The following is a 21678-nucleotide window of genomic DNA, read 5'->3' on the forward strand; positions in this document are numbered from 1 at the left end:
CTCTATTTCTCTCTCTCTCTATCTTCTTGTGATCGAAGCAGAGCTCACGCCGAAGAAAGAAAGAAACAAGGAAAGACGAGAGGGAGGGACTCTTCTCTTCTTCTTCTCTTCTTCTCCTCTTCTTTTTCGTCTTAAGGTTCTTCCTTCTTTCCTCTTCCTTTTTTCTTTCCTTCTTGTCTGATTAGAGAGGAGTCAGAAGAAGCACATGAAGAAAGAAAGGTTCTACTTGACAGGTTTGCTCTTCCTTTCTTTGTAGTGTCTGTACCTTCGTCTTTCTTCTCAGGTGTATGTACAGCAGACATCATGTATACTTCTACTTCCTCCCAGGTAAATCTTTCTTTCTTTTTCTGTTGTCATAGCAGCAGATAGATCAGTCAGGTTCTTTTTCACTCAACCTTTTCTTTTACTTTCTCATGATCTTCCTTCTTCTTCTTCTTGGCGATGAGGAGAGGGAGAAGAAAAGAAGAAAATAAAGAAGAAGGGGAAGTCTGAAGGAATAGAACAACAGGAAACGAAAGCATCTTTCTTTCTTCCTTTCTCTTTTCTTCTCCCTCCTTCTTCTTCTCTTCTCCTTGACGGTCTGTCCCTCTCTCTCTTTCTTTCTTTCTTGTCTTCTTCACTTCAGGCTTTACAGCAGCCCTTCTCTTGACTCTTTTCCAAGCATCCGCGATCTTATCTTCTTTCTTTTCTTTCTTTCTTTTGTTTCTTCCTGTCTTTCGTCGCTTTTCTCTCCTTTCTCTCTCTTCAGCTTTTCTATCCTTTCCTTTCGGGGGTGCATCTTCTCTTTACTTCTAAGGAAGAAAAGCAGACACTCCAAAGAAAAAGAGAGAAGCTAACGAAAAAGGAGGGGGAGAGGAAGAAGAAGAAATGCTAGAGTGTCTTTCATTCTCTCTTTCTGTCTCTTCCTTTTTCTCTACAGGCAGGTACATTCTTTCTCTCTTTCTTCCTTTCTTAGTCTTTCGTAATCTTTCATTCTTTCTTAATCTTTCTTTCATTATTTAGGATTTCTGGGTCCTGATCTCCCTTGTCGCTTCTTTTTGTTTCTTGTCATTTCTATCTTCTTCTTCTTCCTCTTGGCGTTCTTTTCTTTTCTCATGAACAGCTCGCTTCTTCTTCTTGCTCCTCCTCTTCTTTCTTCTTCTTCTCTTTCTGCCGCTACTTTTCTCTTCAGTCTTCTTCTTCTATCTCTCTGTTGTGTATCTCCCCCTTCACCTTCTTGTCCTCCTCATCCCTATCTTCGCTCGACTTCCTTCTTCTCTTCTTCTTTTCGTTCTCTTTTTGAATCTTTCTTTTCTCTCGATTCTCCTTCATCTTCTTACCATTGTTATCTTCTTTCTAAACAGAGCTCTTCCATCCTTCTCTTTTCTTACTTCTTTCTTTCTTCTTCATCTTTTGCTCCTTCGCTCTCTTCTGCCTCTTCTTCCTTCCTTTCAACTACCTCCCCCTCTTCTCCTCTCTTCACTCCATCCTCCTCTTCTCTCTCTTTCCCTCTCAAACCGCCACACAGGCCAACAGCAACTCTTTCACCTTCTTCTCTTTCTTCTTCTTCTGCTTCTTCTTCTCCTCTTTCTCACGGGTTATGGCCTCCCTTTCAGCATTCCTTTCTTCGTTTTCATCCTCTCTCCTTTTCGGCAAGAAAGAAGTTTTCTTCCAGGCACGATGAAGAAGAAGAAGAGGAAGAAAATTCTTTCTCTCTCTTGTCTTTCTCCCCGGTGAGGGGAAGAAGAAGAAGATTTCTTCTTTTTCTTCTTCCTTCTTTCCGTTTGATTTGGCTCCACGACTTTAGGAAGAAATTCTCTTCTTTCGTCTTGCATCACAAGGGCCAGAAGATCAACGAGAGAAGAAAACGTTTCTTCTTCTCTTCTTCTCCTTCTTTCCTTTCGTCTCCTCTATCACCCCTCACTCCAAGACCAACTACTCTCTCCTCCATACAAACCTCTTCTTTTCTTTCTTCTTCTTCTTCTTCTTCTTCTCTTTCTTCTTCTTCTTCTGCATCATGCCTATCACGAGGAGGGTTCTTTTCTGTCTCCTGCTGCTTCGAGAATGAAGATGATCGAGAGAGGAGCCTCGGGAGATCGGGATGGGAGAAGAGAGAGAAGAAGAAGATGATAGGAAGATTGCAAACATGGATAGAGAGAGAGAGCAAAAGAAAGAGAGGAGATTCGAGATTCTTCTCGTCAAGTTTTATGACTGACGTTTTGGAGGCACAGGAAAGGAAGAAGAAGAGAAGAAGAAGAGAAGATTTCTTATTCTCCCCTTTCTCTTCTCTGTTGATAGGAGGCGATGGTGTTCTTTCAAGGAGGTATACTGGAGAAGAGATAAGAAGAAGAGGAAAAGGAAGAAGAAGAAGATCTGTAGAAGTAAGAGAAGAAGAGTCCGATAGTTTGCAGATTCATCCGAGTAATAGACAGAGTGGGAGAGAGAAGTTAAAGAGGAAGAAGAAGAAAGTGAATGAAAGGAATAAAGATTCAGATAGAGAAGAAGAAGAAAGAAGAAAAGATGAAGTGAAGACGGACAGAGAAGAAGGGAAAGCCTGCAGAAAACACCTCTCTCTGCAAGCACTGCCTCTCTCTCCAGTAGAAGGAAGAGAAGGAGAAGAAGAGAGAGGAGAGGGAAGAGAAGAAGAATGCATGTTGAAGAGGAAGTTAGAAGAAGAATCCGTACTAGCCAATCATACATCATTCAACTACATGCATGCACTTTCAACAGCAACAGTCTCTCATCCCTCTGTAGTCACATCTTCTTCTTCTTTTCCTTGTACCTCTTCTTCTCCTTCTTCATCTGTACCAGAATCTTCTTCTTCCTCCTCCTTCTCTTCTTCTTCTTCTCTTTCTTCAGCAACAGCCACTGCATCCCCTGCAGAGACACCCCGTGTTTCTTCTTTCCCAGATCCCAAGAAAGCTCTGAAAGAACTGGAGAGATACGAAAAGATTCGAGACGAAAATCTCCTCATGAGCTGGGAGGCCTGGGCCAGAGGCGTCAGTCGGAGTGTGGAGTATCTAAAGCGCCTCGTGACACTTGCCTATTCTCCGTCGAAAGAGGAAGAGCCAACGTCTTCTCTAGAGAAAGGAGGTGAAGCAGACAAAGAAGAAGAGCTTTCTTCTTCTTCTTTCTCTCCTTTCCTGAGAGAAGGACAGAAAGAAGATGAAGAAGAAAGAGAGAAGAGAATGAGAGATGAAGAAGAGGGGGACATAAGAAAGGACAGGATGATCATGATGAGAAAAGAAGAAGAAAGGGGAGAGGAGAAGAAGAAGAAAGAAGAGGAGCATGAAGAGAAGGAGAAAGAAGAAGAAGGAGAGATGAAGATGATAAGAGGAATGAGAAGTAGAGAAAGAGTGAGAGATCGAGATGGCGTTTCAAGACTAGAGGAATCAAGTCTATCTCCACATGAGAGAAAGATTCAGCAGGGAGAAGAAGATCTTCTGTCCATCTCCTCATCACATGACGAGCTTACAACGTCTTTCCCTTCACTACAAGGAGAAGAAGAAGAAGAGAAGAAGAAGAAGTCCGTTCCACTTCATGACGGTTCTACACCCCAAGAGAAGGAAGAAGGAAAAGGAGAGAGAGGGGGGGAATACGTTTCTCTCCAAGCAAGTCAGAGAGATGAGAGGCAGCTCCTTCAGGTGTCTCAAGAGATAAAAGGCTTCTCTTCTTCTTCTGAAGGGGAGAAGACAAAGAAGAAACCCCGCAGCTCCAACGGTGAAGAAGAAGAGAGAGAAGAAGAAAAATCTTCTTCGATGAGAGCTAGCTTCTCCTCTACTTCATCTCTCGAGAAAGAAGAAGAAAAGAAGAAGATAGGTCAGGAGAAGAAGCATCAAATCGCCAAGCCACCAAGAAAACAAGAAGATGGAGAGGAAGACGAAGAAGATGAAGAAGAAGAAGGCTCTTCTTCTCGGTGGGAGATAGGCAATCGCTTAGTGACAAAGAAGGACTATAAAGAACTTCTTGATCTTCTTCGTATTGAAGCGGTCCATTCCGCTTTAGAGGGCTCGGAGAAAGAAGAGCCTCTCTCTTTCTCTTCTTCTTCTTCTCCCCCTCCCCGTCGTCCACCTACAGTAGAGGAATGGTCTCGAGCGGCGACAGGAGGAGACATCGAGCTTTTGAGTTTAAAGCTATCTCGGTGTAGACATGTCTTAGACCAGTGTCTACGTAAGCTAGTTCCCCTTGCCGTGGTCGCTGTGAGGAGGTTTCGAGCGGCGAGTATTTACGCGTATCAGAAGAAGAAGATGCTTGAAGAGCAAGGCGACTACGACGCTATCAAAGCCCTTATGGAGAAGAGAAATGAAGAAGAAACGGAGCTCCTTTTGATCGCTTTACAAGGCTTGAGGACAGGATTAAGAAGACATGCACGAACTAGCTTAAGAAACAAAGTCAAATGGATGAAAGAACGGCAGACATCTCTCCAAGGAGGAGTCTTCCTACTACCCGCGGAAAAAGAAGAAAGAGACGCTCCCAAAGAGCCACAAGAAGACAGAGAAGAACAACAAGAAGAAGAAGATCGAGAAGAAGGAGAAGACGAGCTCCTTCATTCCGTCTCTCTTTCTCATCTTAAAGCCTCCACATCTCCAAGAGATACACCCCTACAAAAGAATAACGCCCTCTCTTCATCTCCCCACCTCCCTCTTCATGCTTCTTCTTCTTCTTCTGTAGAGTTAAGATCTCTTCCTGAGCTCTCTCCTCCTCCTAGCATAGCGTATTGGCTGTGGATGCGGACAGCCATGATAGAGTGGGAGCAGGAGAAAAGACTCGTCAGTCACTTTCCGTGGAAATGGTGGAGAGACGCCGCGAAGGGAAGAAAAGTGGCGCATGCGCTCTATGAAGAACTAGGAAGAGAACCCACAGAGAGCGAAGTCGCGGAAAAGCTCGGCATGTCTGTAGAGAAATGGAGAGACATCTCGCTAGCTACGAGATCTGTTGTCTCCGCCGAGACAGAAATAAGCAGTAGTAGCGGGGGAGGGTCGCATCATGACTCAGGTAAGAGGAAGGAAGGAAAGAAGAAAAGAAAGATGAAAAGAAAAGGAATGAATGAAAGAGGGGAGATAGACAGATAGAGAAAGAAAGAGAGTTAGAGATCTCGGAGAGGGCTGGGGAGTAGTAGGGGGTGTCTATGCAGATGTAACTGCTGAGAAGAGGGATTGAAAGTATACAGCTAATGGACATACATACGAAGATACACTGCAGTCGGACAGCCTAGATATACCAAAGATCCATCAAAGATAGATAGATTAAAGACAGATAGATAAATCAAAGATAGATAGATAGATAGATGGGGTGTGTATGTGTGTGGCGTTGGCTTGGCGTCTTCTTAGTAAAGAGGGAGGGAAGGAGGGGAGAGTGAAGAGCGAGTCAGACAGACAGGGAGGAGGGTGGCTTTGCTTACGAAAGAAGAAAGAAAGCAAGATGAATGAAGATGTAGTGAAACAAAAACGCTTCGGAGAAGGCGAGACAGACATGCACAAAAGTCACATCGTCTTTCTCTAGCGTCTCTCCCTCTTCCCTGTGAAAGAATCGTTTCTCTTGACTCTTCTTTCATCTTTCTTCTTTTCTACTCTCCTTTTTCTTTTTCTTCTTCTTCTTCGTATCTCCTTTCTTTCTTTCTTTCTTTTTCTTCTTTTCTTGACTCCCATCTTTCTCCTTCTGCGTGTGCTTATTTTGTTCGCGACAGAACGCCGAGATACATTAGGAGATCTTCTTTTGACGAGTCCCCCTACATCGATGATCGAAGGCGAGCAGAAAGAGTATCGAGAGGAACTGGAGACACACGTCTTAGATCTAGCTCGAAAGGCTTTAACTCCTCATGAATATACTCTTATCAGATCTCTTCTCATCTCCAAACCTTCTACTCCCTTTGCGACCCCTCCTGCTATGCCCTCTTCCTCCTCTTCTGCTTCTTCGCGACATGCAGATGGGACAGCGAAAGAGAAAAGAGAAAGAAAGATAGGTCAAAACGAGAGAATACATCGAAGAGACGACAGAGAGAAAGAGGCGAAGGAAGAGAATAGAGATTATGAAGAAGAAGAAGACCAACAAGCGGCTAGCCACCATCCAGCTGTTTTGAGGATGAATGAGGAGCATCGATATCCTACTACGACGACAATCGATTCTTCTCGACTGCAGAGACTAATACAAAAGATGAAGGAGTATGAAGTGAAGAAGATCATCGAGAATCTAAGCCCCGAAGAGAAGAAAGAAGGGCTAAAGAATCTACAGTCTCTAGAGAATATTGTGAAAAAGAAAAGTGTGGTACTGCAGTTATGCACTGCTGCGACCGCTCAACAAGGATACGAAGACTAGAAAGAAAAGATACAGAAAGAAAGAAGAGAAAGAGTTGGAGAAAAGGAGGGAGAAGAGAGAGAGAAAGAAAGAAGAGAAAGACAAAAGAACAAGATGAAATGAGAGAGAGAAAGGAGAAACAAAGAAGAAGAGAAAGAAAAAGAAAAAAGGCAGTGTCGATACCCATCAATCGTGTCGATTGTCTTCAGCTAGCCGATGTGTTCATTAAAGATACGCACCTGCAAGCCTTCTGATTTATCTATCTCTCTCTCTCTGTCTCGCGCCTCCGTCCATACAGGGAGGAAGTAGACAATCTTCTTAGAGATTTACAGGAGATAGATCAGTACATAGAAGATTAAGGTAGACACTTATCTACCATACATGTGCGTATTGACCTGCATGCGTACCTCTCTACCATTCTTCTCATCTTTAAACAGTCATCTACCTATCTTTGATCTATCTATCTATCTGTCTTTGATCCATCTATCTATTGACACGTCTGGAGTATGTCTTTCTCTATACGAAATAGCGAGGAGATATAGGAGGCTGTTTGAACTGAGAAAGAAAACGAAGAAGAAGAGACTCGAGAAAGAACGGAAAAAGAAGCATGTGTATCTATCTCTATGTTCCCATACTCCGCAGGTGTAGATACACTTGAAAATAAGTCTGCTTGTTGTCTCACAAGGCAGGTAAGATAGATCAGAGACGAAATGTTGAGTTGATACAAGAACTCCTTTCTTTGTACATCGAACTCTATTCTTTCTTTCTTTCTTTCCTTTCACACCCCCTCCAAGAATTTGAAGTCTCTATTTCTTCTCTTGATCTATCCTTTCTTCCACTGTCTTCGCTTTTTCTGTCTTTCTTTCTTTTTCTTTTCTCTCTTTTCTTTTTGTTTATGCCGACAATCTTTTCGTTCTTTTCAAGATGAACACGACTGTCCTCTATTCATTTTCTTTCTGAAATTTCTTGCTTTCTTCTCGCTTGCTTTTTTCTTTCTCTCATCCTGCCCCATGTTGATACGAGACAAAAGGCCGCTCGACGAAGAAGAAAAGAAAGACTGAAATTCTTCTCTTGCGTCTCTCTCTTCAACAGCAAGAAAAAAGACATTGTTCAAAACATACCACCTATACATATACATATATATATATATGTACATACATAGGTACATACACATCTCTATATGAGGAATCGTAGGTAGGTAGGTAGAGAGTTTGGGTGACGTCAGAGAGAGAGAGAAGAGGAAGTGATAGATGAAGTCGAGGGATTTTCGTGTGTAAAGGAATGAATCTTGTCTTTTTTCTTTTCTTTCATAAGAAGGAGGGATAAGAAAGAAAAAGAAGAAACGGAGAGGCCGACTGATAGAGTGGTTGAGAGAGGTTTTATTTGTTGAAGAAAGATGCAAACCACTGAGAAAGGACGGGGGGAGTGAAGAGAGGGAGATGAACAGGAAAGAAAGAATCGATAGATGACTAGATAGGTAAGATAGAATAAATAGACTGATGATAGCTAGCTAAGATAGAACAGAAGATAGATTGATCGATAGATAGGTAAGAGAGGGGGAAGACATAGTAGGTTGATAGGGAGAAGAAGAAAAGTCGTAAAGGAGAACGAGGAGTGAATGAATGAATGGACAAGGAAGGGGAGGGAGGAGATACAAAGAGAGAGAGAGATGCATTTAATCTCTCTCTACTCTTTCTTTCTTTCTTATTGCAAAGACAAGGGGGGGTGGTCGTGGTAATGTCCATCCAGTAGAAGGAGGAATCGATCGATCATGAGGCGTGTCTGCCTGCCTGCTGTATCCATTCTTCTTCTTATTCTATTTCTCTCTCTGAGAAAAAGCCTCCCTTCCTCGACTTCTCGAGGTCTGGGGGAGAACCATAGCAGTTACCTCCTTCACGTCTTCGCGACATGTTGGTAGGTATATCAGGAAGGAAAGAGACAAAGAAAGAAAGAAAGAAAAAGATACACTCTGTAGTGCAAGGAAGAGATGAGGAGTGTTGACTTTTCTTCTGCATAGACTGCTGCATGTTTTCTCCTCCTCTCTCTAGAACCTCCATATACCTCTTCTTCCTCTCTTCCAAAGGAGCTAAGATATAAGATACATACAGGAAGGAAAGCATTCTTCCTCACTGATTAAATTACTTCTTCTTCACTCTACCTGCCTATCTATCTATTTTAATCTATCTATCTATCCTTAATCTGTCTATCTATCTTTAATCTATGTATATATCCTTTATCTATCCATCCTTAATTTATCTATGTATTTATCTATCTTCAATCTATCTCTTTATTTCTCTCTTTCTTTCGATCTCTTTCTCTCACTCTTGGAACTCATCGCCTTATAGGTGAAAAAGAAGCTAGAGGAGGGAAAACAGAGAGCTCAAGAAAGGCACCAAACCCGCGGTCAGTCAATTAATTAATTAATTAGCAATTTCTTCTTCTTCTACTCCTTATGTGTATGTGGATGGTGGTGATGGTGGTGGACGTCTAAATTATTTATCTCTTTCTCTCTCCCACCCCCCCCCGGGGAGTTGTTTCTATTCTTTTCCTTCTCCAGCCCGCCACCTGGATAGAAACCCTCTTCATCTCTCTCTCTATCTCTCGCTTTCTTTCTATCTCTCTCGCTTCCTATCTTTGATCTATCTATCTATCTCTATATAATATGTCTCTGTGTATGTAAGTTGGTCCATCCGTTGATCGACCGTGCTGCAAGAACGAGAGGGGAGAGAAGGAATGAATCTATGAAGAATACTAGTAGTACGAGTAGTGGGGATCGCAGGTTTCTCTTCTCTCTCTCTCTGCATGCGTAGAAATTCATTCTTAGAAGAACAGCCGGAAGCTCGCCTTGACCAGGAGGAGGAGGAGGGTAGATACAATTATTCTCATCCAAGCCATATTGCAGCATACAGAGTGAAAAGAGCAGGGGACAACATGAAGGTTATCCAACAAGGGAAGAAGAAAAGAAGAAGAAAGAAAAAAGACGAGCGAAAAAGAAGAAAAGAGAGAAAGAAGAGACAGAAGACCAAGCAGACCAGACCTCCGAAGAACGGGGGAGACAGACACGGAAGAAAGATAGGGAGGAAGAGAAGAAAGATGAAGAAAGAGGAAGAAGAAAAGAACATGCACGGCAAACGTCTATAAATAGAAATACAGATTTACATATACATATAGCTTATATAGATGTATATATATATATATATATATATAAAGAGATATAGATATATGATACATATGTACATGCGCGTAGGCAGGAGGAGGAGGAAGAATGGAAATGAGAGAAAGATGAAGAAGAATTCCCACACTCTAGACATTCGTTTTTCCTTTTCTTTCTCCTTTTCCTCGTCCTTATCTTCTTCTTCCTCTTTGGATTTGGCTATGACTTTGTCTCCCTTCCTCTGTCTCTCTCTCGCCCCTCCCTCGTTTTGTCATCCCTCTCATCGATAAGAAGAAGAAGCCTCAGGCAGCACCAGCCGTCCACAGAGAGAGAGAGAAAAGGGATACCATTTAGCATATATATGAAGAGATAGACAAATAGAGAGATTGAAAAAGATGAAGATGATAGATCGGTAAATAGATGGAAGATATGAAGATGCTGCTCTTGTATATCCTCCAGACATATATGTGTATGTAGATATGTCTATCGGCATGAAGATGAAGGCTTTTTCGAGGAGAGGAAAGACGCAGAAGTTCAAGACAATACAAAGTCTATGGACATATCTCTATACGGTCAAGCTGTGTGTGTATGTACACCTCAACCGCCACTGCCATCACCCCTACTTCTTCTTCTTTCTCCTAAGTTTGTCGAGCGTGTTGTTCTTTGAAGAGTGTGAGGAGAATTCTTTATCTCTCCTTATCAAGATGACATTTCAAGAGTTCATAAAGAAGAAAGAAAGAAAGAAAGAAAAAGAGAAAGAAAGAAGAAGGAAGGAGCGTTCTTACACCACCATCCCGATGCACGACCATTGCATGCACTTGAGAGATTCTGTACAGAACCTTTCTTTCTTTCTTTCTTTCCCTTTTCCTCACACAGACACATCACTCTTTCTTTCCTCTCAACACCTACACAAAGAGAAGAAGAGGAAGAAAAGACCTGTCTGTCTGTCTGTACATTTAACGAGAATATAACGATCGAACATATGACGACCACACCGGGGGTAGCCTCTAATGAGAAAGAAAAAAAGAAATTGACGGAAGAAAGAACTTTCTCTTTCTCTCTCTCAATCTCTTTATCTTCACTCTTCTCCCCCTTTCTTCTCTTTTCTATCCCTTGCTTCCCTGACGTCATGTTGAAAAGAAAAGAAGGAGGAGAACAACAACAAGATGAAGAAGAAGTCATAATAGGAGGAAAAAGAACGAACAGCAGCTTGACCAACAGGCCGCCCTCTCCCTCTCATCCTTTCATCCACAAACACCATCGATCTTCTTCTTCTTCTTTATCTCTATCTCTCTCTCTCTCTCGTTTTCTTACTAGATATGCATGGATTTCTATGTAAGGTAAAAGTTTCCTCAAAAAAGAACTAAACTCTCCCTCCCTCATATCATTCGCCTTCTCACCTCCACCACCCCCAACAGCATCTTTAACTCTATAGAAAAGTATATGAGCCTCTTCCTTTCTCTCTTTCCCCCTCTTTCTTTCTTTCTTTCTCTTCTCCTTTCTGTTCTTTTCGTGTTTCGTATGGTCGATGCCAAGAGGTTGCTTTCTCTGGACTAATTAAACAACTCCAAACGAAAGAAAGACAAGGAGAGACACACAGACACAGACAGATCAATCAACTTCTCATGAAGAAATCGAAGACAAAAGCCTAAACATACTACTACTACTGACTCTTCATCTTCCTCTTCATGGCTAACTCTTCTCTCTCTTTCTCTTGTTCTTCTTTGTCTTCACTTTCTAAGATTTGAAACTTTTCCTTTTTCTTATCCTCTCCCGGACTTCTCCCAAGTGTAGGCCATTCATTCTTCACTTGCCATCTACCCCTATTTATTTCTTTCTTTATCTTATGTATAGCTAACGGGTAGAAGGTTCGCAAACTAGCTCCCTCCAGTTTACCTACGCAGGCTGACCGTGGGGGAACTAACTCAAGATTCGATGTATCACTCACGTCTTGCTTCTTTCTCATCATTCCCCCTTCGTCTATTTCTTTCTCTTTTTCACCTTCATGACCTATTCTTCTTCTTCCTCCTCACTTCTAGTAAGTATTCTCTCTCTTACAGATTTTCTCTTCTTTAGAGCTCCGCACATGCAGGCGTTCCACTCGTCGTAGTTCCGGAGAATCCTGGGGTAGTCGCGAGTTCTTCAGCATCGATTTTGTTGTGACTCCTCGTTGAATGGTGTCGATTGCCTCCTTCCTCTCCCCCCTCTTCCTCTTCTTCTCTTTCCTTGTCTCCCCCCCCTACGTCTCTTCCTTCGGTCTTCGGGGTTGTCGTATAGACGGGAGGAGTTACAGTGAGAGCTGGGCGAGATAGCGTCGATCGCCGTGTGGTAGGATAATTGCTTGTTGCTGCATGCACCGTCTTCTTCGTTGAGGCTGACGGATCGAAGCGCTTATCCGAAGGCTCCTTCTTTCTCATCATATACATAAACTCATCGAAATCAATCTGAGACACACGCCACCAAACAAAAAGAAAAATGAGCAAAAAAAAAGACGGAATGCATGCATGCAGAAATAAAGAGAGAGAGAGAGGTCTCATCTTCCACATATCGAGTGGCCTTGTAAAGGCCATTCGCCGAAGTAAAGACCTCAGACAGGAAGGGACAACACGCACCTAAACTCCTACATATGTATAAATATATATATGCTTGTGGATCAGCTACTATCATGGCTGAGGTGTATATCCACCGAAACAACACGTAGCATTCTATGTATCTCCACAAGTCAAATTATCTATCTCTCTTTGATCTATCTTAGGTAGGAAGACTGGTCCCTTCTCAGTCCTCTTATCTGAATGAACATCCATAGGAAGACGAAAGAGTCTGTCTGATATCACTCCTCTCCTCTTCTGCTGTCTCTTTTCCATGTATAGACACGTAGCTAGCTAGTCAGTCAGACCAAGAAGAATGACAAGGATTGAAATAAGAAGAATAAGAATAATGATCCGAAGCGTTGCAAGTGAGAGGAGCTGACCTCTCCATCTCCATTAAGATCGACTTCACTGAGTAGAGCATCGATTGTCGCTCGGCCTACTGCTGTCTCCACATCGGGCATGCCTAGAACCTTTCTCAACTCGTCCTGAGAAATCTTCCCATTTCCATCCTACCCATCCAGAACACCACCACAAGAAAGAAAGAAAAGTCAAGAAAGAGAAAAGAAAAGCTCGATTAGAAAAGAAGAAGAAGAAAAGAAAGAGGATGGCAAGAAAGATGAAGAGGAGGAAGACGAAAAAGAAGACGTCAAAAAATGGGAGGCTAACGCCTTATAAATGAGAATAGAAACGAAAGAATGGAAAGAGAAAAAGAAAGAAAGAATGAATGAAGAGACAGAAAGAAATCTTCCCTCGCGCCTCGTCGATCTGCAGGAAAAGAAAGAATCTATCTTTGATCTATCTAGATTTATCTAGGTATGTATGTATGTATAAAGTGATGAGAAGAGAGTTTAGATGGGCGAAAGAAGTGGAAGTATGTCGGAGAGACGAAAGAGAAAAGCATGAAAAGGAAGTTTGCTTTTTCTTTTGCAACCTTTGTATGAAAGTAGAGATAGGTGAAAGTAGACTGCTGTATATACACCCAAGTAGATTAATGAAGAGACAGTGAATGGAATGAGACACCTTAACGAACAGCCATCTTATCAAGCCATGTATAGACAGGTGTCTAGACACACAGAGACAGAGTAGCCCACAATCCACCTTCCACTAGCTATTTTGAGAAAGACATACACCTCCATACATACATGTCTATACATGCATGTGCATGCACAGTCATATATAGGACTCTCTATATATTTAAGCCTCCTCTGTATCTCTTTTCTTCACTTTTGTATCTCTTGCTCCATCAACTTTTTTGTCTGTGAATCTTTAAGAGGTCCTCTTTCTTACTAGATCAAACACTCTGAACGCAGCCCAGCATACGTCCTCCTTCATGTAGAGCTTCTTATCCATCGTCGCTGCTATGAACTCTACAAGAAGAAAAGGAAGAAGAAGAAAGAAGACAAGAAGACCGAGAGATGAAGAGAGATCTATACACGACTGTAGATTGACGAGGTTACATACCTAGACAGAGTCTGTATAGATGAGGGACACATACAAGAGATAGAGAAATAGAAGAACTTGAAAGATACAGACAAAACACATAAGAGAGGGGGGATAGATCGTTCAATAGATCAAACATAGATAGATTGATGAGCGTGAGAAACTCGGGAAGCGAGTGACTGGCTCTTGTAGAGACAGAGACAGAGAGAGACGGAGACAGAGACAGAACAACCTAGGTGAGCTAGTGACTGACTGGCCTTATAATTTTTACCTGTATAGTCGATATGCCCCGACCGATCTGAATCGACTTCTTCGATGATCGCTTGAAGATCCGCAGGAATTTCCGTCCATCCTAATCTCTTCAGTCCCTCACGTATCTCCTACACACACAGAAAGAAAGAACGAAAAGGACCAACTAAAGAAGAAAAAGAGCTTCGCAACCTCAGATAGACAGACAGACCTATCGCTCCGTCGGAACAGCTCCTTCGACATATAGACTCGCAACATACGCTTCCTCGATACATACTTGCTGATATGTATATCTATCTATCTATACCTAGAGATCACGTCATAGCTATAAAGAAGGGAAAGAGACGCAGACACATACGTATGCTATACAGAGACATCTGTCTATCTATATATATATATGGAGAGAGACATAAGGATATCTCATACGCCTAGAAGCGGACACACCCCCTGCTGGAGGTGTATGTACACTCCACCCCTCACTTGACCTTCTCTCGCTTTCTCTTTCTCTCTCTTCCTACTGGAGATCCATTCTCAATGAAAGAAAGAATGTCTACCTAAGCAGCAAGCCTTGAAGCCCGTTCGAAAGAAGAAAAAGAAAGTTAACGAGCCAGTATCAAACAAAGAGTGAGCTCGTATGATGATACCATTTCTTATGGTGACACGAGACCATCGACATTATACACAAACCCATATCCATACACCTCAACATATGTCTATCGATATAGGTAGCTACATACATACATACATACTGACGCTATAGGACATACATACTACTCAAGGTTAGATCAAAGAAGATAGGAACATCGTCAGCACCTACCCATGATAGAAATATCTAGCTATGACTCACACAGCACGGCAAACATGTTCAAGAAATACAACTCACTCTCTCCGTCTCAAGCTTTCAAAAGCTCTCCTCCCTCCCTCAAACTATCTATCTCTATATGCATATATGTACACATACATACATATATATACACACATATTCAGATACATAGAGATGGATAAAGAAATAGGATGTATGTAAGGCACCGTGAGACTGTGGGAAGTATGGGATTTTTTCTTTCCTTCTTTCTTCATTTGGGGTGTATGTACTCCGTACATGTACAGAGAGAGTTCCACTATTATCCACATCGAGATTGACGAAGATTTGCCGTAGATGGTTGATCTCCTTCTCAGACATGTGCTGGGCTATCACAGTCAAAGCCGCCTTCTTCAACTTATTCTGAGCTCTAAATGTCTACAAAAAGAAAGAAAGAAAGAAAGGAAAAGAAAAAAAGACTGATAGACAAGAGAACATCGACAATCGACATCTATCCATCGATCTGTCTATCTAGCTGTCTTGTCAACAGGAGATTTACCACGAGTGAAAGACAAGAAGACAGAAAAGAGAGAAGAAAGTGAAGAATGGGGAGAAAAGGAAAAAGATGACAGCCCCAAGAAAAGACAAGTAAACGAGCGGAAATAGAGATTCACGCATATCACGAATAGCGAGATATACAGACACAGATAGACAGACAGAAATAAATAATGTCTCTCCTTTCCTTTTCTTGACGTTTCTCTTGCGAGGCTTTAGACAAAACGCAGACAACTGATTAGTGTGACTTTGAACGAGGACTGCACGACTGATAACGAAAGAAAGAAAGAGAGAGAAGCTATCATAATACACGACCATAGTGTTGAGTGGATGTACACAGGCTACCATGACCCACCCTCTCGGGTGTACGTACACCCCACGTACAACAGCCGTTTCATCTCTATTATTAAGACCACCTGCAGGCTCATCGTTACCATCCCCCACATCATTGTGGAGAACATCTCCACACTTCAGGGTCAAGAAGAGAAGCACATCTACATGGATATGTATCTATGTCTCCTCAGCACTGTGTTCTATATCTACAGAGTGTCATCCATCATATAGCCTGTATATCTTTCCTCACGCGTTTCTACCCATCACACTTCTGCAGTCTACCCTCTCTACATATACATATGTATCTACATACACACCTATGCTTCCTTACTACACACTCAACCGCGCACACATACATACACATATACATTCATACATACATGCACTGGAATACTACATATATATATATATATATCGTTATGAAGTCGATAATGTTGTTCGAAGTATAGAATTCCAGCGAGGTCGGCATGAGGGAAAGTCTAGCTGAAGAGAGAAGAGAGAGAAGAAAAATTGTTTGGATAAGGGAAGCCTTGCTTGTTTTACCTTAAGGTTAGACATGAGTGTGGAGGGAAGTGCGACGTTTTGACTGTTGCGGGCGAGCGTCGTGACCCAGGAATGGTGTAAGGCCTGCTCTGCTGTGAACCTCTCCTATACAACACAAAAAGAACATAATGATAGGGATGGCAAAGACCAAGAAAGAAAGATTGAAAGATAAGAAGAAACGAGGAGACAGCGGCTGAGACTGATAGGTACGGAGAAAAGAGGAAAGAGGAGATACATGGGAAAGAAACAAAACGCCCCCTTTCTCTTCTTCTTCATGACGTACAGACAGATTGAGGAGAATGAGACTGCTTAAACATGTATTTCTACCAACACGTATGTGTACCATCACCCTTTATACAAACCTAGGCAGACGTATGCAGCTATATATATATATGCATCTACCATTCATCTAGCTCCCTGTTAGAAATATCTGACGAATCTATTCACATAGAGAAATATAGAGATAGATAGATAAATGTGTATGGATAATTCTTCACTCTGTGACCGTGCATACACAGGAATGTCGAGATGACTGTTCGCGTACAAGAAGGGCAAAGGAAGAAGAAAATCGACACTGATACTTTGTATCCAAAACAACTAAAGAAAATTTCTGCACTCCATGTCTAGATCTAAATGTCTATCTATCTACACAACTCAGCATCCCTCCCTCCAATACTTGACGACAGCCTGCCTCTGCAATCTTCAAGCAGCCTGCGTAGCAGTCTCTCATAAAACGGCATACACATACAAGTATATCTATATGCAGAGTGTACTGATGGATGCTATATCATGTTGGCTTATAAGTAGAGTCGAGTAGTGGCTATACACTCAACTTCACCTACGGCCCCGCATAGACGGGGTGGTGGCTGTGTCCGCTGCCGCCTATAGTCTGTCTACCTTCTTTCTCTCTAGAAATGTTAGCTCTATACGTGTACATACACTAGGATACACATGAACAACCGAAACCCCTGTATATCGTCCATCAACAATATACATACACATATATACATATAGATATACAAATGTATATAGTATACATATATATATATATACAATTGTATACAAGCCATCCATTACCACCCCACCACAGCCTCCTCCTCCTTCTTCTCCTAGCAACGATAGAAGAAAAGAACAACTCTCCTTCCTCTTCTTTCTCCGTTGCCCTCCCCTCCTCCTATCCTCATTCTTCTCTCTCTCTCTCTTTCTTTTCTTTCTTCATTGTTGGAGTGTATTGACGACTTACAGCGGGGTGGATTTTGATGAGTTGCCGTATGAGATCTTTCGCTTCTTCGCTGACTCTCTTCCATTCGGGGCCACTAAAGGAGAAGACGCCTGCCTTCACTTTCGTTAAAACTTCTGCATCGGTCTCTCCATAGAAGGGAGGATACCCACATAAGAGAATATACAGGATCACTCCTAGCGACCAGGCGTCACATCGACAATCGTATTTCCCTTGAAGCACCTGAGGGGCTACATAATAAGGCTATATATACACACACATACATCAAACAGACAAAGAAAGATCAGAACAGATCGAAGATAGCCACAGAAAGAGCAGCACCAAATATAAGAGTCACTTGGAAAGGAAGGAACGAGAAGAGAGACATACCGAGGATGGGCTCGATGGGTAGGAGGTGCAATCGAGATAGGGTTTAGGGTACATATGTACAGTCTGTGTCTGGCTTACGCGTCTACATATTTGTATATATATATATATGCATGCATGCATATATCGCTCCATGTACAACATGATGCTGATAGATGAATAGAACGCAAAGAAGCAAGAGACAGCAGACGAGACAAGCAAACATAGAACGATTCAACACAGGAACAAGGAGAGAGAGGAAGATTCTTTCTTTTTCTATCTATCTTTTCTTTCTTTCTTTGGGTGTCGAGTGTGTATTCTAGGACTGATCTACTTGGCACAGGTGTACATACGCAGCAACGCCCCGTGAAATCCCCTCAGGCTTCTCTGGCAACGCCTAGTAGATCTATGCCTCCTCGTATCAGGATTTTTGTAAGAGATAGACAGAGCCATTCTTGGAGTATATTGATTAGTACGGATGAAAGACGGGGAGAATATCTAGATAGATATGCTACAGATAGAGATATGTAGTATCTATCATGTGCATGCGTGTGAGGATAGGGACTGACGGTTCCGGCTTTAGTGGATACGAAGTCTCCCGTCTTGAATCGACATGAGAGGCCGAAGTCGATGATCTTCAATGGCGAGTCTCGAGACGTATCTAAAAATAAGAAATTCTCAGGCTTCAGATCCCTACACACACACACACACACACAACATGTACATACACACATATCTATGTAGCTAGCTATCCTTAATCTACCTATCTATGTGTCTTTAATCTACCTATCTATCTATCTCTACTCACGAGTATATACGTATGTGGATGGTATCAGACCTCTTCTTCAGCACGTCCAGACGCTTATGTATCTACACGCGCGGATAGGCGTCTCTATCATATCTATGCACATCTACTGAAGAGATAATACAACACAGCAATCGATACCTACGTACCATACATACACCACACGTCTGCATATATACATATACATAGAGGTAGATGTACAGAGAACGCTGAAGGGAGGAGCGATAGGTGACTTAGGGTCTGAAGAGACAACATTTATCCTTGTGAAGAATGGAGAGGTCAAGAAATCTCCATAGACTGGGAAAGAAACGAGAAGAAAGAGTGGAACGTTCTCAGGATCATGTGAAACACACAGACAAGAGAAGAAAGAAAGAAAATGAGGAGATTCCGTCTTCCCCCTGTGTGCCTATCTCTACATCTAGAGAAACATAACTTTCCTTCCAAACCTTTGCTTGACTCCTTCTACACCTCGAAATAAGAGAAATTTCACACGTGTGCTTGTCATACTTCCCTGTCTTGTACATCCAGCTGACTGCAAGCTAAGAGAAAGAAGATAGAAATGTGGGCCACCCCTCTCTCCCTCCATTCACAGATCAGCAAACCCCTCATATCCCCAAATCATACATTCACATACCTATGTTTACAAGACTGATAGACACATAAAGAGAGAGAGAGATATAGATAGACAGATGGATAGGTATGTCTATCATGCCTATATACATGTCGTCAAAGCAGAAGAGGATACATAACAGAGAGACAGACAGAGAGAGAGAGAGATAGGTAAGCGCACAAACACGCGTGTATACATACACATAGATATACACATACACATACGGATAAAGAGATCGACACCTCCTAAGCGAGAAAATAGAGAGGTCGACCCACACCCCGGAGCGAGAGAGAACAAGAGAGACACTTTGTCACGAAGCATTGTCCCTCTAACCCGAGAGAGAAGAAAAGAGAAGAGAAGTGAGGAATAAGATGACTGCGATGCTGTCTCTCGCTCTTTCTTTCTTTCTTTCTTTCTTTTTGTTCATACCTATGCATGATATGATTTGAATGGAGGTAGTGTACAGCTGAGAACATTTGCTTCATGAGAATCGCCGCCTGCTTTTCTGTTAATCTCCCCTCCGAAATAATCCGGTCGAACAGCTCGCCACCCGTACATAACCTTCAAGAGAAAGACAGAGAAGAGAAAGGACGGATATAGATGAAAGAAGGGACGAGTAAGGTGAAGAGAGAGAAAGTTGGAGAAAGACAGTGTAAGACGTGACGTTGAAGAAACAAAGAAACAGGAGACAACGGGACAAGGAAAGAAAAGAAAAGGAGAGACAGAGGAAGAAAGAAAGAATGAAGAGTTGGGATGAAGGTAGGAACACAGTGAAGGGTAGAGAGAGACAGAGATGAAAGAAAGTTAGAGAAGCGATAGAAATACAACGAGGACAAGCAAGATACACGGAGAACGTATGATAAGCATAGGGGGAGACAGCGAGAAAGACAGAGAAAGAGGTAAAATATCTATCTATCTATGTAACTCACAAGAAGAGAAAAGACAGATAGAAAGCGTCATGAGGAAGAAAACGATAGAGAGACACAAAAGACTCTGGTCTACATGAATCGGAGACAGGAGCTCTTCTGCCTCATCTCTCCACCGACGAAGGAAGAGGAGAGAAAAGAGAAAGAAAGAGTGAAAAAGAAAGACATTTCTTTATCAGCAAACAGGCGGCTTTTTCTTTTCTTTTCTTCTCTTCCATCCACCTCCCACCTCACGACACACTTCTCACAAAAAACATACCTAAATCCATATATACATATATATATATATGTACATATATATATGTATATGTATATATATATATGTATATATATGTTTACATATAGTAGTAGTTGTCAGACGACTACTACTACTACGACTACCCCTATTATTATTTAGCCTGTCTCTCTATCTCCATGTCTACATGTATACCCTATGTAGATCGCTATGTACACCTACCCATGTATTCCATCGATTGAAGTATCTCCAGACAGAGTTAAAAGATATACAGCAAGATATACATGCCTACAGTATGGAGAGGTGTGTAGGTATATGAGATGAGAGAGATTTTGCTTACTCCATCACCAGGTAGATATTCCTATGATCCTCAAACGTTTCAAAGAGTTTAATCACATTTGGATGATCCTGAAGAAAAGAAAAAGAAACAGAAAGAAAGAAGGAAGAGCAGCAATTAGACACCTCTTCTCCCTCTATCCTATAGAGAAGATACGCAGATAATGAGATCTACGTACATCCACACACCTATATACGATGATGCTCTATACATAGATAGACACACGGGGGAACCCCATGGATGATAAGGAGAGACAGAGAAGTATTGCTGATAAGAAGGGGACCCTTCAAACATACAAAGAGATAGAAAAGGAGACAGAGACTGAGACGACCAACGAAACATATGAGACTGCTGTAGATATATACATATACGTATTCATATGTATGTACAGCGGAAGTGTATGAAGGTTAAAAGTTGCTCCTAGTGGAGAAAGAAACGCAGAGTCTTCTTCTCCTCCTTTTACTCAAGAGATCCCATTTAATCCAGAGAACCTCTACTACTACTACTACTACGACCACGACTATTCCTATAAAGTGAGTAGGAATCGTACTTCAACAGGAGGGACAGAAAACACCTCTTGACAGGAGGGAGGGAAAGAAAGTGATACAACGAGATGCAAGACACATACATATATGTAGATATGATAAGGGAAAGGAGGAGAGATAGACACCATCTACGACGGCTTCCTACACTTGGCAACTTCTCCGTTCAATTCTTCGTGAGGAGACAACTGCCCTACTTACATAGAGAGAGATAGGGAGCCTAGAGATAGATAACCTGCTTGAAGATAGATAGACTGAAGACCGTCGAGAGGTGGCTAGATAGACAAAGTCCTGATGACTCCTACCCAAGTAGAGCATTTGTGTCTACCCCGTCTTCTTCGAGCAAGTGCTGCTTTTTCGCTAGCTTCATCTCTACACATGTGGGTGGGGAGACAGACGATTCTTCACGAAGATTTGGAGAGAAAGGCTGATACACAAGAAAAAACAACTAAAGCCAGCCTTTCTGCAGATTCATTCCCGCCTCATCGCCACCCCAAGGAAGATAAGCAAAAATGTGCGTAGCTACCGTTATGAGACAGACAGAAGGGGGCAGATACGAGCCACGGGTCCTACATCGCGATAAAGGGAGAACAAAAGGAGAGGGAGAAGAAGAGAGAGAGAAAGCGGAAATCCTGAGTGATGTAGAAGTAAGAAAGAGGAAGAAAAAATACAGAAACGAGAAGAAGAGAAGACAAGAAGAA

General features: G+C 42.1%; 2 protein-coding genes across 2 annotated transcripts in view; one reads left to right on the forward strand and one right to left on the reverse strand.

Annotated features, from left to right (window-relative positions):
• Positions 1–56: 56 nt before the first annotated feature.
• On the forward strand, positions 57–7314 carry CSUI_004482 (sigma- region 3 protein). Its single transcript, XM_068064673.1, has 3 exons — positions 57–327; positions 626–4974; positions 5666–7314. The coding sequence occupies exons 2-3, from the start codon at positions 1095–1097 to the stop codon at positions 6292–6294; spliced, it is 4509 nt and encodes a 1502-aa protein (XP_067923351.1). The 5' UTR covers positions 57–327; positions 626–1094; the 3' UTR covers positions 6295–7314.
• A 1847-nt stretch (positions 7315–9161) lies between these two features.
• CSUI_004483 (calcium-dependent protein) overlaps positions 9162–21678 on the reverse strand; it is a 13018-nt gene continuing 501 nt past the window's right edge. The window contains exons 2-12 of the mRNA XM_068064674.1: positions 20439–20506; positions 19367–19498; positions 18092–18215; positions 17181–17420; positions 15938–16042; positions 14807–14944; positions 13730–13838; positions 13306–13385; positions 12399–12527; positions 11486–11871; positions 9162–10992 (exon numbers count right to left, since the gene is read on the reverse strand). Coding sequence (XP_067923352.1) covers positions 11500–11871; positions 12399–12527; positions 13306–13385; positions 13730–13838; positions 14807–14944; positions 15938–16042; positions 17181–17420; positions 18092–18215; positions 19367–19498; positions 20439–20506 — 1497 coding nt within the window. The 3' untranslated portion in view covers positions 9162–10992; positions 11486–11499. The remainder of the gene's footprint in view (positions 10993–11485; positions 11872–12398; positions 12528–13305; positions 13386–13729; positions 13839–14806; positions 14945–15937; positions 16043–17180; positions 17421–18091; positions 18216–19366; positions 19499–20438; positions 20507–21678) is intronic.

Source organism: Cystoisospora suis, assembly GCF_002600585.1.
Source record: "Cystoisospora suis strain Wien I chromosome Unknown contig_2103, whole genome shotgun sequence".
Classification (NCBI taxonomy): Eukaryota; Apicomplexa; class Conoidasida; order Eucoccidiorida; family Sarcocystidae; genus Cystoisospora; species Cystoisospora suis.